Raw genomic sequence first — 13,630 nt, forward strand, 5'->3', positions numbered from 1 at the left:
GTGATGCTTGCTCCAGAGAGGCTGTGACTTTTGTCCTCTGAGTGATCTGAGGACTATCATAGAGGGAGAGGTTACTTCAAAATTCGTGACTGAGAAGTCCTTTAGTCAACATGTCAGAAATCCCATAGTGTTTCAAACTCCCTTAACACTTACTCTAGAATGAGTCTCAAGTTTTGCAAGATTCTAAAGGATCTTTTATGTGAAGGAAGCTGGCAGAATGAGAGATCTCCACATCAGGACACCTGCAGCAAGCCTTATACTCCTATTCACCCACCAAGGTTTGTTTCAGTGGAGCACTGCATTACTTTCATTAGAAAAAAAATCTAAGTCAGTGATTCAGGTAAAGCTCAGAGACAAAAGTTCAAGGGCTTAAGGTCTTAAAACAAACCCAAAATTCAGCAGATGTTGCCTAGGAAGCCAGTGATATTGTTTTACATGGAAGCATGTTCGACCACTACTGTAGGTAAGTGGTTGTCAGATTAGATTATTCATGGCACAAAACAGCAGGCAGGAAAAAACTAGCAGATTGCCTAAAGAACATAATTCCTTTGACCCTGAGTTTAGAGCTTGGCAGTGGCTGGACTAGTGTGTGATTGCCTGAAAAACAAACACTGTTTTAGTGCAGTCAAAATGTTCAATCATTCAGAGGTATCATCATGTACTTTTTAACCCAAAATGTATGTAGTGTGTATATGAAAAATCCTCACATTTCAATCCAATACTACAGTGTAGTCTGACATTGTCTACTATACTTCAATGTAAAAGGAAAATGCTGCAACACTCTATGAACTTTATACAATATTTAGGATGTAATCAATGTGTCTGATTAGGAAATTAAATGAAAAGATAATGCCATAATATTTATATGAATTTTAATTCTAGTCTTTACAGAAATGTGTCTTAGGTTGCAATGTGATGTGACCAAAAGTATGTATTCCATCATCATCTGCTGGAACCAGGTGGGGCAGTGATCCTTTTCTCCATGGGAGACATTCTCTGCTAATGGGCCTTCTGTTAAAACCAAGTGGGGCAATCATCTTTATCTTTTACAGAACCCATCCTCCCTCCAGGAAGATACCATGTGCTGCTGGGCCATTAAGTCCCACTGAATGACAGATAAAATTACATCATCCCACTGGGAGATGCTCCAGCCAGGGGGAGGAGCCAAGCTTTCCCTACTTAGATAAAAACTGAGATTTGGAGCACCAAGGCAGCCTTTTTGGACTGGATTCCAGAGGAAAGCCAGACCTTTCCACATCATCACTGGACCTTTGGAGGAAAACTGCACCCTTCTATAGTACCACTTCTCCAACAGAACCACCCCTGCCACTGCAGGGGGGCTGTAGCCACCATTTAATTGGCCTGCTACCAACACCCTGACTGACGGGGTGTCAGGCTGTATTCTGACTCTGTCAGTGTTTTGGGTTTGTTCTTTTTAATACTGTATTTCTATTTTAATATTCCTAGTAAAGAACTGTTATTCCTAATTCCCATATCATTGCCTGAGAGCCCCTTAATTTCAAAATTAGAATAATTTGGAGGGAGAGGGTTTACATTCTCAATTTCAAACAGAGGCTCCTGCCTTTCTTAGCAAACACCTGTCCTCCAAACCTAGACAAAAGGTCATGTAACTACCTGGGAATTCTCACAAATACTATGACAAGGCAGACTTTTCACTGAGACAAAAATTAAAAGGAACAAATAACACAATTAAAAGGACAGAGTATCCATGAATGTACCTGGCACTTTATCCTTATCACACTAGACATAATGTTACTATCAAATAAAGTTGCTAAAAATATTCTTTAACATTAGAACTTCTTTTCAAACATGATGACCAATTTATTACAGAGAATGGGGAGAAAAAAAATTACATAGTGCAAAATAACTTCTCAGATAGTCATGATTTTAACTGAATCCTACTGCACAGCTTCTGCAGCTATCTTTCTCCTTAAAGGGAGCATAGACTCCAGTTCAGCTGTAATTACTTATGAATTTTCTTTTTGCTGGCTTTGTGCAGATTGCAAATTATTTTGCATTTCTTCTTCAAATTTTAATACAGCAATAATTCCCAAATATAGGAAAATTTAAAACAGGCTCAACAGGTAGAGATGGAAAGACCAAAGAGGAATTACAAGAAAACATACTTTCAAGAAGATATATTGCTGTCAAATACACCACTAAACATTGAAAGAGATTTATACTGATGAGATCAGTTGTGTTCATTGGGATAATTTATTACTTTTTTTTTCTTAACAAGTGTTGTTCCTAGGAGGGCCAGATGTTATGGAACAGTACTTTGCAAGGAATTGCAGCATTCTCTGGCTCTGATTGAAAGAGTTGGATCCTGACTAAAGTCTGTCTATCTGATCAGGTTCTTCTCCTAAAGTAGTCAGCTGTACATTTGCCCAGCTTGGGTACTATAATGCACCCATGAACATGCAGAAACCTCTAGGCTGATTTTTCTGTCCACTGTTATGCCCAGATAACCCTTAAACCCACTGGCAAGTACTAGTTGTAGCTTGAAGAGATCCCCTCTGAAATAGTAAAAAACCTGACCCCACCCTGAACTTCAGGGCTTTGGCTCCAAGGCCGTTGGATCTTTAAATAAGTAATTTATTCATACTCAAAAGGCTGGCTGTTGCAAGAAAGGTGACTCTTTTTTGATTCTTCCTTCTGGGTGATCTTCTGGGAACATAAGCAGTTCTAGAAAATGACGGATATGCTACTGCCAGTAAAAGAAAAATGAGAGTGAAATACAGTAAATTTGATACAGAAAAATCATTTGTATTTTTAAGTGAAAAGTTTTTTGTTATCACTTTGTCTTAAAACCTGCTGCATTTCAAATATTGGTATTTTCAGAACAAGACTTTGTTGTGCAGCTGGTCATCTTCTACAGCAGTGGTGAAATTGGTAGCAAACCTGGTCTAGTTCTGTGGTTGTTTGGACTAATGTATAAAACCAGGAAGAAACTTAATTTATAGGACTATGTTTGTAGTGCTGAGAGTAAAATCATGTTATGATTTGTGAAGTGAGTAAATAAGGAAGTAATCAAATACAGTGCATATATATATATATATATATATATATATAATTTTTTTTTTAATTGACTGAACTTTCCTGGTCATAGAAAAATATACTTTGTGATCTAACTTCACAGTAATTTTCAGTATCCCTTAAAAGTAAGGAGGCATGAGAACCAGACTTCAAATAATTGCCTAGACTTTCCCCCATTAATTCGTATTATCAGATTCCCTAAAATAACATTTTCCTTCTGCCCTCTTCAGTCTGAAATTTTACAGGGATTACTACATGTTCATATTCCTAGGAGTACTCATTTCTGGACCTTCTTCAAATGTTCCTGCAAAAATTCTCAATAATGTATAAATGTATACATTGTATACATGTATAATGTATAAATTCTCTCTAATGTATGAATGTCAAAGTCATTAAAGCTTCATCTTTCACTGTGCAACACAACTGTAACGCGTTCAGTATTCTTTCAGTCCTGAAACAAGGACATATTTTTAAGTCATATTCTGTGTCTTTTGCCAAGTCTGCTAATTATTGGTCTCCAATAATAATACAATATATATGAGAAACTGTGGTGAACCTCCACAAGGATTTGTAAGATCTTGAGAATTTCCCATTGAACTATATTCAAATACAGGAAATAACAATCTTGAACCCAAGTGAAAACAAATATTCTTGACAGGCCCAAAGCCTTTTCTGCGGAAGTGTCAGAAGTCAGAACACTGGATCCTACAACATTGTTTTTTGCCGATATTAACATTTACAAAGCTGAAGACTCATGGAAATGTGTCTAAGGACTTGTGTAAAAAATTCATTGATACTTGTAGCATAGATAAACTACAGAAAATACATGAGCTTTGGATGTTCCCTTAATTTCAAAAGATAACACCATGAAGTAATCAGAATTGACAGAGGTCAAATTATCATGAATATTTTTAAAACCCAAAAATTCTTATCAGGTGACAAACAAAAGACCTTTTTCAGTGGTGAAAAGTGCAGTGTTTCCTATAACATTTTCATCACCAACATTCAGGAAAACCGTAATTAAAATTTAAAAAGTCCCAAAGAGAGAAACCTTAAAATTAAGATCTAATGTGAAAACTTTCCAGAGAAATGTGTATTTGTGTCACTTCAGAAATCAACTGTGTTTTATCTTCTGTGTAATGTAAAGTCTTTTTTGTGTTTCTGCCATGAACCAAGAATATCAGAATGTGCACGACAGTCTGTGGCTCATCACTGATTGTCAATTTGTGCTATTGTAAAACCCAGAAATATTTCCAAGCTCATGGGTGTTCAGCTTTGCTTTGGGGATAATCCTGTCCTTGAAGTGTGTGACCTTCAAGTGTGTGACACAAGTGTCTACTACACAACTTGACAATGAATGTGAGGACTGGGGAGGACTGCAGTACTCAGCACATATTTTCAACATTTGTAAAGAGCAGGGTAAGCATCAATCTGTGTAAGCCACCATCTATATCATGCTCTTCAAATGGATGATGAGCTGGGCCTAGAAAGCTGGCTGGACTCTCAAAACTTTAGAAACAAAAGAAGCATATAGGATAAAAATGTTGCTGACTCTGTTCAGCAGGGCATGGGTGTTTTAACAGATATTTTCTCCTACTTTTATTATGAAGGCACATAAATGACTGCTCAATGACCCTTGCAAAGAGAAGGAAAACCTCCAAATCAGATATCTGTGTTATGACACTGATCTTTATCTTCTGCAAACTCCCTGACATTTAAGTAGAAGAAACCCACAGTAGATGATTCCAGACAGCAAGTTAATAATTTCACATGATTGAAGTGATGGTGGAAGCATTGCACAAATCCACTTTGTTAAAGACAGTGTATAGCATGTATGATAATCTGGAAGTTCTGTTTCTCTCCTTGCAGCTCAGTTTATCAATTTTTTTTGTGTTGGATGCAGCTTTTAATTTCCAAAGTTCCCATCTTTACCATTGCTGTGTTAATATTTTCTGTTTGCATTTTTTTTTTATCTCCCAAGGCATGAAATCAGTATCTAATGAAGTTTTAACTCCCATTTTTCTTAAACTTTGGAAAACCAATGCATGACTTTATCCAGTTTTCTAACATAATTTTTCACCTTTGTTGTCTTTAACTCCTATAAAATAAAATGTTTACCCAGAGCTTACTTATCACTCCTTTCCTTCACATTTCACTCTGTTCCTTTGCAGATATCCTGTTTCTTTGTTTCCCTCAACAAATCCTCATATGCCTAGATTTCCAAATACATGTCTATTTCAATGCCTTTTGAGTCCCAAGAGATACTGGTGCCTAACAGCAGCATGGAGAAGAGATCTTACACACAGCAATTTGTATACCCAAAGTTCTTAAACAGGACATCCAGAGAATGTAGAGGCAATACCTCAACATAATAAATTATGAAATACTTAGCAGGGTTAAAGCTGATTGGGCGAGTGGCAGAATGGAAAGAATCAATGGACAACTTTCTAGCCCATTCTTATGTGCTTATTTTTTGTTAGAAAAAGTATCTCAGAAGATCCTAGGTTTGAGTAATAACAAGGCTCAAATTCAAACCAGTAAAACTCCGGTGAAGTTGAGGGAACTGCCTCAAGAACGAAACTGGTTTGCTATTTTGCAATTACAATCCGTGGAATTTCCTTGCCCATGAAGTGAAACAGCAGAGTACAGGGCAGTATGGCCAAATGAAATTGATCTGGACATGGCTGTATACAGGCAGTGCAGAACACCCTTTGTCATTCAGTTACTGCTTCTAAACAATAAAAACCTCCTGAAACTCCTAAAGACCTCTTTTTGGAAATCTGAGAGGAAATGGATGAAACAGGAATATGACTCAGTCTTCAATCAGTGAGCACAATAAAACCATACTCAAATGATTGATTCAATGCTAATAAATACCTATGATGTTTTCCCCACTGAGACTATTTCAGTGCAGTTTTTGTGCAAGCAGAAATGTAATCCAGAGCTGCAGGTTAAAAGCCTTTGCAAATGTATGCAGTTGTGTGGAAAAGTAAAACACAAAACTAAAAACATAAATAGAATGTCTCTATTGTGAAAATAAAATCTTAAAATTGTAGTTAAATTTAAGGAGAAAATGCTTTGGAAGGTGCAGAGAGATGTATTAACACTCAGGATACCACATCTGCAGAGCCCTTGCTAAAAGTTTCAGATCCCTACCACTAAAAGGATAAAAGGTAGATCTGAAATTGTAGGGCTTGACAAGTTTTCATGGTATGCAGTATTGTGTTCATTATGGAAGCTGTCTGCCTATCTGAGCCTGACAATAGAATTTTGAAGAAGCCTATTAAATTAAATAATAAAATTAATATACCCTGATATTCAGAAAATAACGAGAATCATTTTGCAAACAAATCACACCTACAGGTCTGAAAGTTCTTTTACAACTTGCTATGTAAAGAGGGTAAAGATCTATGGAAGGCAGAAATGGATGAAAAGAAAAAAGCATTCACTGGGGATGATTTCCTTATATGGCTTAATGCAAATACTGGTTGTGTGAAATAGGAAAGAGGAATAAAATGAACAGATTAAAACAGAGAGCTTACAAGACCAAAACATGAGAGAGGGATAGGCAAAACTATGAAAAAGTTCTGAAGAAGGATATACAACAAGAGCAGCAGGCATATGGCAAGACAACTCCCCAAATGTAGAAGAAAAATTGAAACAGAGCCACCAATGTTTCTTCTTCTAGATCAAATAGCACACCAGTCTGCCATGTCTTTGTGTTGAATAAGACTGACAGCCCCCAGGGCAGGGACTCCTTCTTACAGAGTGCTATATTAAGGGTGGTACCATGGAGTCCTTATTCTGCATGCAGCTTTGGACTAATTAAAAGACCTTTTTTTTAAAAAATTAATTTCTGAGGTCTATTTGGCAGTGATTATGACTCACAATGAACTATTGGTTTGATGTCTTTTGTCTTAATGCCCATGTCTGGATAACCAAATCCTTAATGTAATGGTTAACACCAGATGCATAACTGTAATTAAAACTGTAAAGACTTTAAAATCTAAAAATCTTAAAGCACTTGACTTACCTATGAGAGCAGAGCTCCCTGGACTGACAGTCAGTTTTGTTCCTGAAGGAGAAGTCAGCACTGAATGGGTGCTGGGCCCAGCACTGCTAAGCATTGCTGTCAAGTCATCTAGGTAAGGAAGAGGTCGTGGAGGCTCTGGTAACATTGAGAGAATGAAGTGATGATCAAAACTAGAGCAGAAAACATCTTGGGATATAGACCCCCTCCCCTCCTCTTATCTCCCCTCCAATATATTGTTGCAATTTTCACTGTGCTGCAACATTGCCATTTCAGAGGGGCAGATTAAGCAAGTTTGGGTAACTACTGAAATTTTGCCTCACTTTAGGTAAGGTACTGGAAAAATTATTAAAATAACAACTGGACACAACACCACAAACTAAAAGAAATTATCTTTGAAGGCTACCACAGCATTCTGGTAGATCCTATGCACATGTGACAGAGTTATACGATATCAGGAGATACAGCAGCTTGGAAGAAAAAGTAAATGTATACAAGCATAGAAGTAAAATCAAAAATTCATGACAATTAGTGAAAAATGTTAGCATCAGCTACAACCTGAATCAAGCCCTAATTAAATGTTGTTATAATGCTCCCAGATCCTGTGGCATACTCGGGCAGAACTCCAAAGGACTAAGAATTCAGAGCTCAAGAGGATCAGTCTGTGCTGAGGACTGCAGGATTTAGTTGTTTACTAATCACAATGCTATTTTAAAAATTGAGGTAATGCCTAGCATTCCCAATTCTGTTTGTCATGAAAATGATGTGGTATTTGATTGAAATTAACAGTGGCTTCATCCACTTCAAATTAGATCATAGCATACATGATGCAAGTTTTCTACTGCTGATAGCGTTCAGCACAGGAGTACAGGTCAAGGATGCCTGAACTATTCTGTTCCATCAAGGAGCTAAAAATGTAATTTGATTACAAACATAAGCAGCTTGCATAACGCACAGTAACTTACCATCTTTAAAAGCTAAGCCATTTATAATGATCAGAAAAGGATTTAGAGATCATCTGTGAGTCTTTATTTAAAGGCTGAAACTCAGCTGATTTTTTTTCCAGATTAATTTTTTTAGTCGGAGATTCTAGGCTCAATCTGGATTAGCAAAAGAAGAGTGTGAACCTCCATTTAATATTGTCTGTGAAACTGAGAAATCTCACTGCTATACATCCTCTGGATGCTCACTAGTTATGAAAGATGAGAGCTGTAGTGGATGCTGTAATAGTGTTGCCCCAGCTGTGGGGAGTAGGTTTCAGAATTTCAGACTTCACCACCAAATGCACTACTAAAGTACTTAAAAATTCTGTCTGGATCTTTCATCTGCAAGGCATGCAGAAATGATAGAAGATGAGTCACTTAGAAAGGATATGCCTTTCCCACACTTCCATTTCCCACCAGGTACCACTTCCACTCATATTTCACAGCTGCCACTCTCTTTCAAATCACCCAGATGGGCTTTCTTTAAAAACTCAGGAGAAAGTAAAATTCAGCATTCACTGAACTTGGGATGTACTTTTTAGAAGTGCATTTTTTTTTTTACCTGTTGTGAAGTGGATCAATATCACACAGCCTTCAACAGAAAGACTGCTCAGGCAGAGTCAGAGCACTTCACAGGGAAAAAGTGGCAGCACTCTCATTTTAAAATAGTCACTTTAAGATATGGTTAGTAAGTGCTTTTCTTAGCTAGCAAGTCTGAAGGAGTTATACTGAGTATCTTGGGACTGGGAAGTGCAATCCCTGTCCTTCGATACTTTCCTTTTACCTCCACCTTGCTTCAGCTGATGCTGTCCAGAGTACAAATGGAGACTGATGCTTTTCTTAGAACAGGGCTGTCAGCGTGCCACTTGCTCTTTCCACAACATCTGATTAGTTCTGCCATCTGGATGTGCCACTAGCTACTGCTGCAAGATCAAAATACCAAAATACCCTGGACTTACCAAGAACCAACAGCTGGGAGCTTTCAGTTACTTCCCCATGGAGATTGGCTGCCTTGCAGGAGTACAACCCCTGATCTGATAGAGAAACATTTGCTATTAACAGCAACCCATCACGCAGATGGTGAGTAGAGGACAGCTTGACCTTGTTTTTAAACCAAGTAACTTTTGCTTCAGGAACACCTGGAAAAACATTGGCAAAGTGTAACTAACACAAGTAAGAATTACAAAGGCAAAAATTGAGGCAAATAGTGGAAGAAGAGATGAGAAATTCTGAGTGAAGGCTAAAGAAAAAGGGGAAGAGACAAAGAAGATTTCATATGGCCACAGTCTTTTAGACCAGTGACTCAAATAAAACAACTAAATAAATACACAGACACAATTAATATGCTTCCTGCAGGCAGCTGCTAAGATAGTCCTAGTCTAGAAAAGCAGTTTCCTCTGCACTTCACTAACAGCAGAATAAAGAGGGGTTAAAAGTGAGATCCCCTTAATGCTGAGGTATTGCTGTTGAGTCTAAGAAACATGCACTCTGCCTACAAAATGTCCACCAATGCTACAAAAACATTTTTCTGATTGTATTCTACAAGCATGTCCTTCCCCTGTCTTCAATGTTTCCACACTGACAGGAGATTTGCAGGTACAGCTGTTCCTAGTTTGCCCTGGGCAAGATGAGCAGTGTACATCAAAGAACAGAAGTTTCGTTTTCTTTTGGGCTCTCACCTTCAGTGTCACACGCAGCCTCAGGATGTGAACAGGAGGCAGCCAGCACAGGGATGAGCAAACACAAATCATGTCATGTCACTGCCACAAGGGGTAGCAAGAGCATTTCAATTTGTTGGGTAATGCTGAATGCCAAGGACAGAGGGCTGAGTGTTTCCCTTGCACAAATATCACACAGACTCAAAGTCTGAGAGGTGGCAGCTAGAAACAGAACTCACTTTGCTGGGCAGGCAAAACTTTAGATAGTGAGCAATTACCCAAGTCTGTTCTTCAGCTTTCTCCTCCATCAATGTGCATTTTATCCAGCACAAAAAGCCTACCTGGGATATTAGCAAGCAGAATTGTGTAAGCCAATTGGGATAATTTTGCTAAACCAGTGGCTCTGTGAGAAAGGAGTCATTGCAGTAGAAGTTTCTAACAATGGTGACTACTTTGGAATGCCACAATATTCTTGAAATAGTGAATTATATTTCACAATCTGGTGTAGCTGATGAAAAAACATGGGCCATAAATCCAGGCAAGAGCAAGAAAATAAAACCTCCAGCATGTAAGTTGAATACAGAGGAAAGGACTGTTTAGGAGAACCAAAAGAACTGCAAACTGGAACAACAAAGATACAAAGAGATAAAGGACAGGAAGGTAATATATTTTAAGCCACCCTTCCAAACCTGTTCTGACTTGACAGTCACTAATTGTACATGACATTTTGCAGAATGCCTTATGAACTAGATTTTTAAAACTGGTGTCTTCTTCATACTAAACTGTATTTTCAGTAACAGTCTGGGTCATATTATTTGAATGAGTATCTACACAATTTGAGTGCTGAAATCAATAGAAAGCTCCCTGTTGATACTGATGTGACCCATATTGCTCTCACTTCCTATCTTAAAGTGAAATGGTGCACAGTGGTCAAGTTACCTACACCAAAAATGCTGCTGGCTTTCTGAAGCTTGGAGCAAATCCTCCAGCTGGAAGTCACAGGCATCTGCAGGACTCCTGAGTGACTTTTGGGTGGGAGTTCCCCTAAGATTAGTTTTGGAGAAGTCTGGAATTGACTACAATCACCTAAAAATAGTTAAAAAACATATTCCTTCACCTCTATGGATAAAGCAGTGAAGTTATGTCTAGCGAAATAATGTTGGGTTTCAATCTTGATCAAAACCACAACACTGTCTTCAAGGTAAAACTGAAATAGAGTTTCATCTTGACATAAATCACATCAGGTGCCAATTAAACTCTAATGCATCCAGAATGATTCTCTTTTCCCTTGTCTTTTAGTTAATATCTGTGGAACTCAACTCAGAAGACAGACTTTGACAGTGCTTATGCCTTTCTTAAGAAGTTGAAAAGCAATATAAAATTACTCCCTAGGCCTTGTTGCATACTCTTCAACTAGTTCTTATTTTTAAGAAACCTTCTCCAGGTGTATCAACATCTGTCAGCAGCAAGTATATATTTTTGGCCCCTTGACAGAAAATGCAGCTCTGGAAAATATCATAACTGATCTTTAATATTTCTCTTGTAACAATCTGTTCTGCTGTCTTGCTGACCCTAAGTAAAGATGTGTCCTTACATGAGCTGAGATATCCAGATCCAGTACACAGATGACTGTACAGCACAGTGATAAAAACACAGCTTATATTAATGGGATTAACTGTCACTGAACTCTGACCTAGAACAACTCTCCTTAGTTGTGCTGGTTCAGGACATCCTGACATGATTAGAGAGAAAGTACTAGAAGGAAAAAACTATAGCTTTACAAGACTGTGTGAAAAACTGTTTTCATCCAGACAAGTCTCCACAGAATTTCTGGATATGCTAGTTTGCTTTCTAACTGTCTTAACTTTGTTCTTACATTCTAATATATTTTTTATTGCAAGCTGTTATTGCACTGTTACATGCTAATTTGCTATTTTTTAGTAGCCATTTCATTGTTAATGTTTTCTGGGAGCTTTGGCAAACTGTACAGATGTAAAGGTCATCTACTCTGAAGAAGTCACTAGGATACAACACATTTTCTGACTGCAGAAATAATGCAAGTTACTCTTATCCTTAGAATTGATTGTTCTAAGGATGATCAAAAATACGTAAAAGGCTGGATGATCATAAAGCTGAGGCTAAAACAAAAGGTTGTGTTTACATAAGAAGAAAGTTGCATTTATTCTCATACTATGTTTTATGGTTTTATGAGGTGGTTCATTTTCCAGATGTAGGTGGGGCAGCTGATAGAAATTGCTGTTCTTGGATCATTTCTCAAGGTAGCTTTTTTCGTAATTGCTGTTGAATTATTAGCACTATTTTTATGAAATTAGGATTCTAGTGCCCATAAAACATATCTGCCCTCACTCTCTTATTCCCTTTGTAATATCCCAGCTTGTGGTTTATGATTTTATGATAACTTCAAGACCATTAATCTTGGTGTTAACATAGTTAACATTTTCTCTGGAGGCAGTAGCAGAAGGTTTTTTTTTTTTCAACCATGGAAAAAATTAGGATTTAAGAAAATTTCTTCTGTGTCACAGAAGATTCCAATATACAGATACTAGATAGCAGAAAGCCTTGTCCTAGATGAGAAGACACTGCTAATATTTTCCATTTTGGATGTTGTGAGTTTCACAAAATTGCTAGAGATTATTTTCCTTCCAGAAAAGACTTTGAATCTGTGCCTCTGACCTCTTTGTGCTTCCCTCCTGTAGTTTTCTGATATTATAAGTACTGTGGCAACTTTATTTAGTCACATCCTGTTGTTTACTTGGTGCTTTTATACTGAAGAGAAATGGCTACACTTCTTAGATCAGCAGTAACAGTCTGAATCTGTGGGTTATGTGTCTGGGTAGCTAAGAGAACTCAGAGAGAGAAATCCAAAATAATTCGTGTTAATGTAATTTTTAGTCTCCTTCACACAGTGAGAGACACACCATGCTGGTGAGCATGGTAAGGCCTGAGGAAAAAAACCAAGTATCACTTTAATCTTCTTCCTTGAAAGTCACTGGACATCAGACTGGTTCATTCCCACCAACAGGAATAGGGCTGCCACACACAGACAAGGTCAGCCTATTTTGGTTACCATTTGGAAGAGGCTAACACTGTAAGACTTGTATATATTCAGTCTCCAACTGGACAAGTTTTAGGGCAAAGCCTGTTTCAGTAGAATTCTTCTGAATTCCTGCACTTCCAAGATGAAAAAAAAAGAAGGAAAAAACAGAAAAAAAGAGCACTAACATTCCTTTAATGTAAAATAAGTTTGGCAGGAAAAGACAAAACTAGCTGGAGCGATTTTTAAAAACACCACCAGCAATGCAATTAGTCAGTCCATGCTTGTATCTTGTTACCAAACATCCCCAACAGGTAGCCTTGTGTATCAGTTTTGTTACATCCACACCATACCATGTGTAGGTCTTATGATGAGGTCTGTCACATTGACTCAAAATTTTTTTTTTTTTTGAGCTCAATTTTCTTAAGCCACTATACTTGCCTTGTTTGATATGGATAAAAGGAGGACAAATTCTGTGATAAGAATTAATGGAAGCAATGAAGTTTGCCAGAGACCTAGGAAAACCTTGCAATTTCACTCAGCTGCAACTGGAGATACCAATTTAACAGAAAATCCCACAGAAATTTGTAGCCAAAGGTACCCACACAGGAGATAATAATTTTTTACCTGCTACCTGGCAGTTAATGCTAACATTTGCTTTCTGGATGGTTTTCAGCATGCTTCCAATATCAACAGTGACAGCGGGCGATTCAGTGTTGATCACAGTAGCTCTTGATGTCTTTATCAGTGGCTTTCCTGCATAAAAGAAGCACCACATTTTACCATCCCAAGCACATTGGACTCACAGTGGGATAGATGGGCTGGAACACTCCTTGTGAAGGTACAC

The 13,630-nt window shown here is 37.8% G+C and overlaps 1 protein-coding gene across 1 annotated transcript in view; it reads right to left on the reverse strand.

Moving 5' to 3' along the window:
- ADAMTSL1 (ADAMTS like 1) overlaps window positions 1–13,630 on the reverse strand; it is a 176,650-nt gene that overhangs the window by 18,530 nt on the left and 144,490 nt on the right. The window contains exons 22-24 of the mRNA XM_056514574.1: window positions 13,411–13,539; window positions 9,030–9,209; window positions 7,091–7,225 (exon numbers count right to left, since the gene is read on the reverse strand). Of these exons, the coding sequence (XP_056370549.1) occupies window positions 7,091–7,225; window positions 9,030–9,209; window positions 13,411–13,539 (444 nt within the window). The remainder of the gene's footprint in view (window positions 1–7,090; window positions 7,226–9,029; window positions 9,210–13,410; window positions 13,540–13,630) is intronic.

Source organism: Oenanthe melanoleuca, chromosome Z (genome assembly GCF_029582105.1).
Source record: "Oenanthe melanoleuca isolate GR-GAL-2019-014 chromosome Z, OMel1.0, whole genome shotgun sequence".
Lineage (NCBI taxonomy): Eukaryota > Metazoa > Chordata > Aves > Passeriformes > Muscicapidae > Oenanthe > Oenanthe melanoleuca.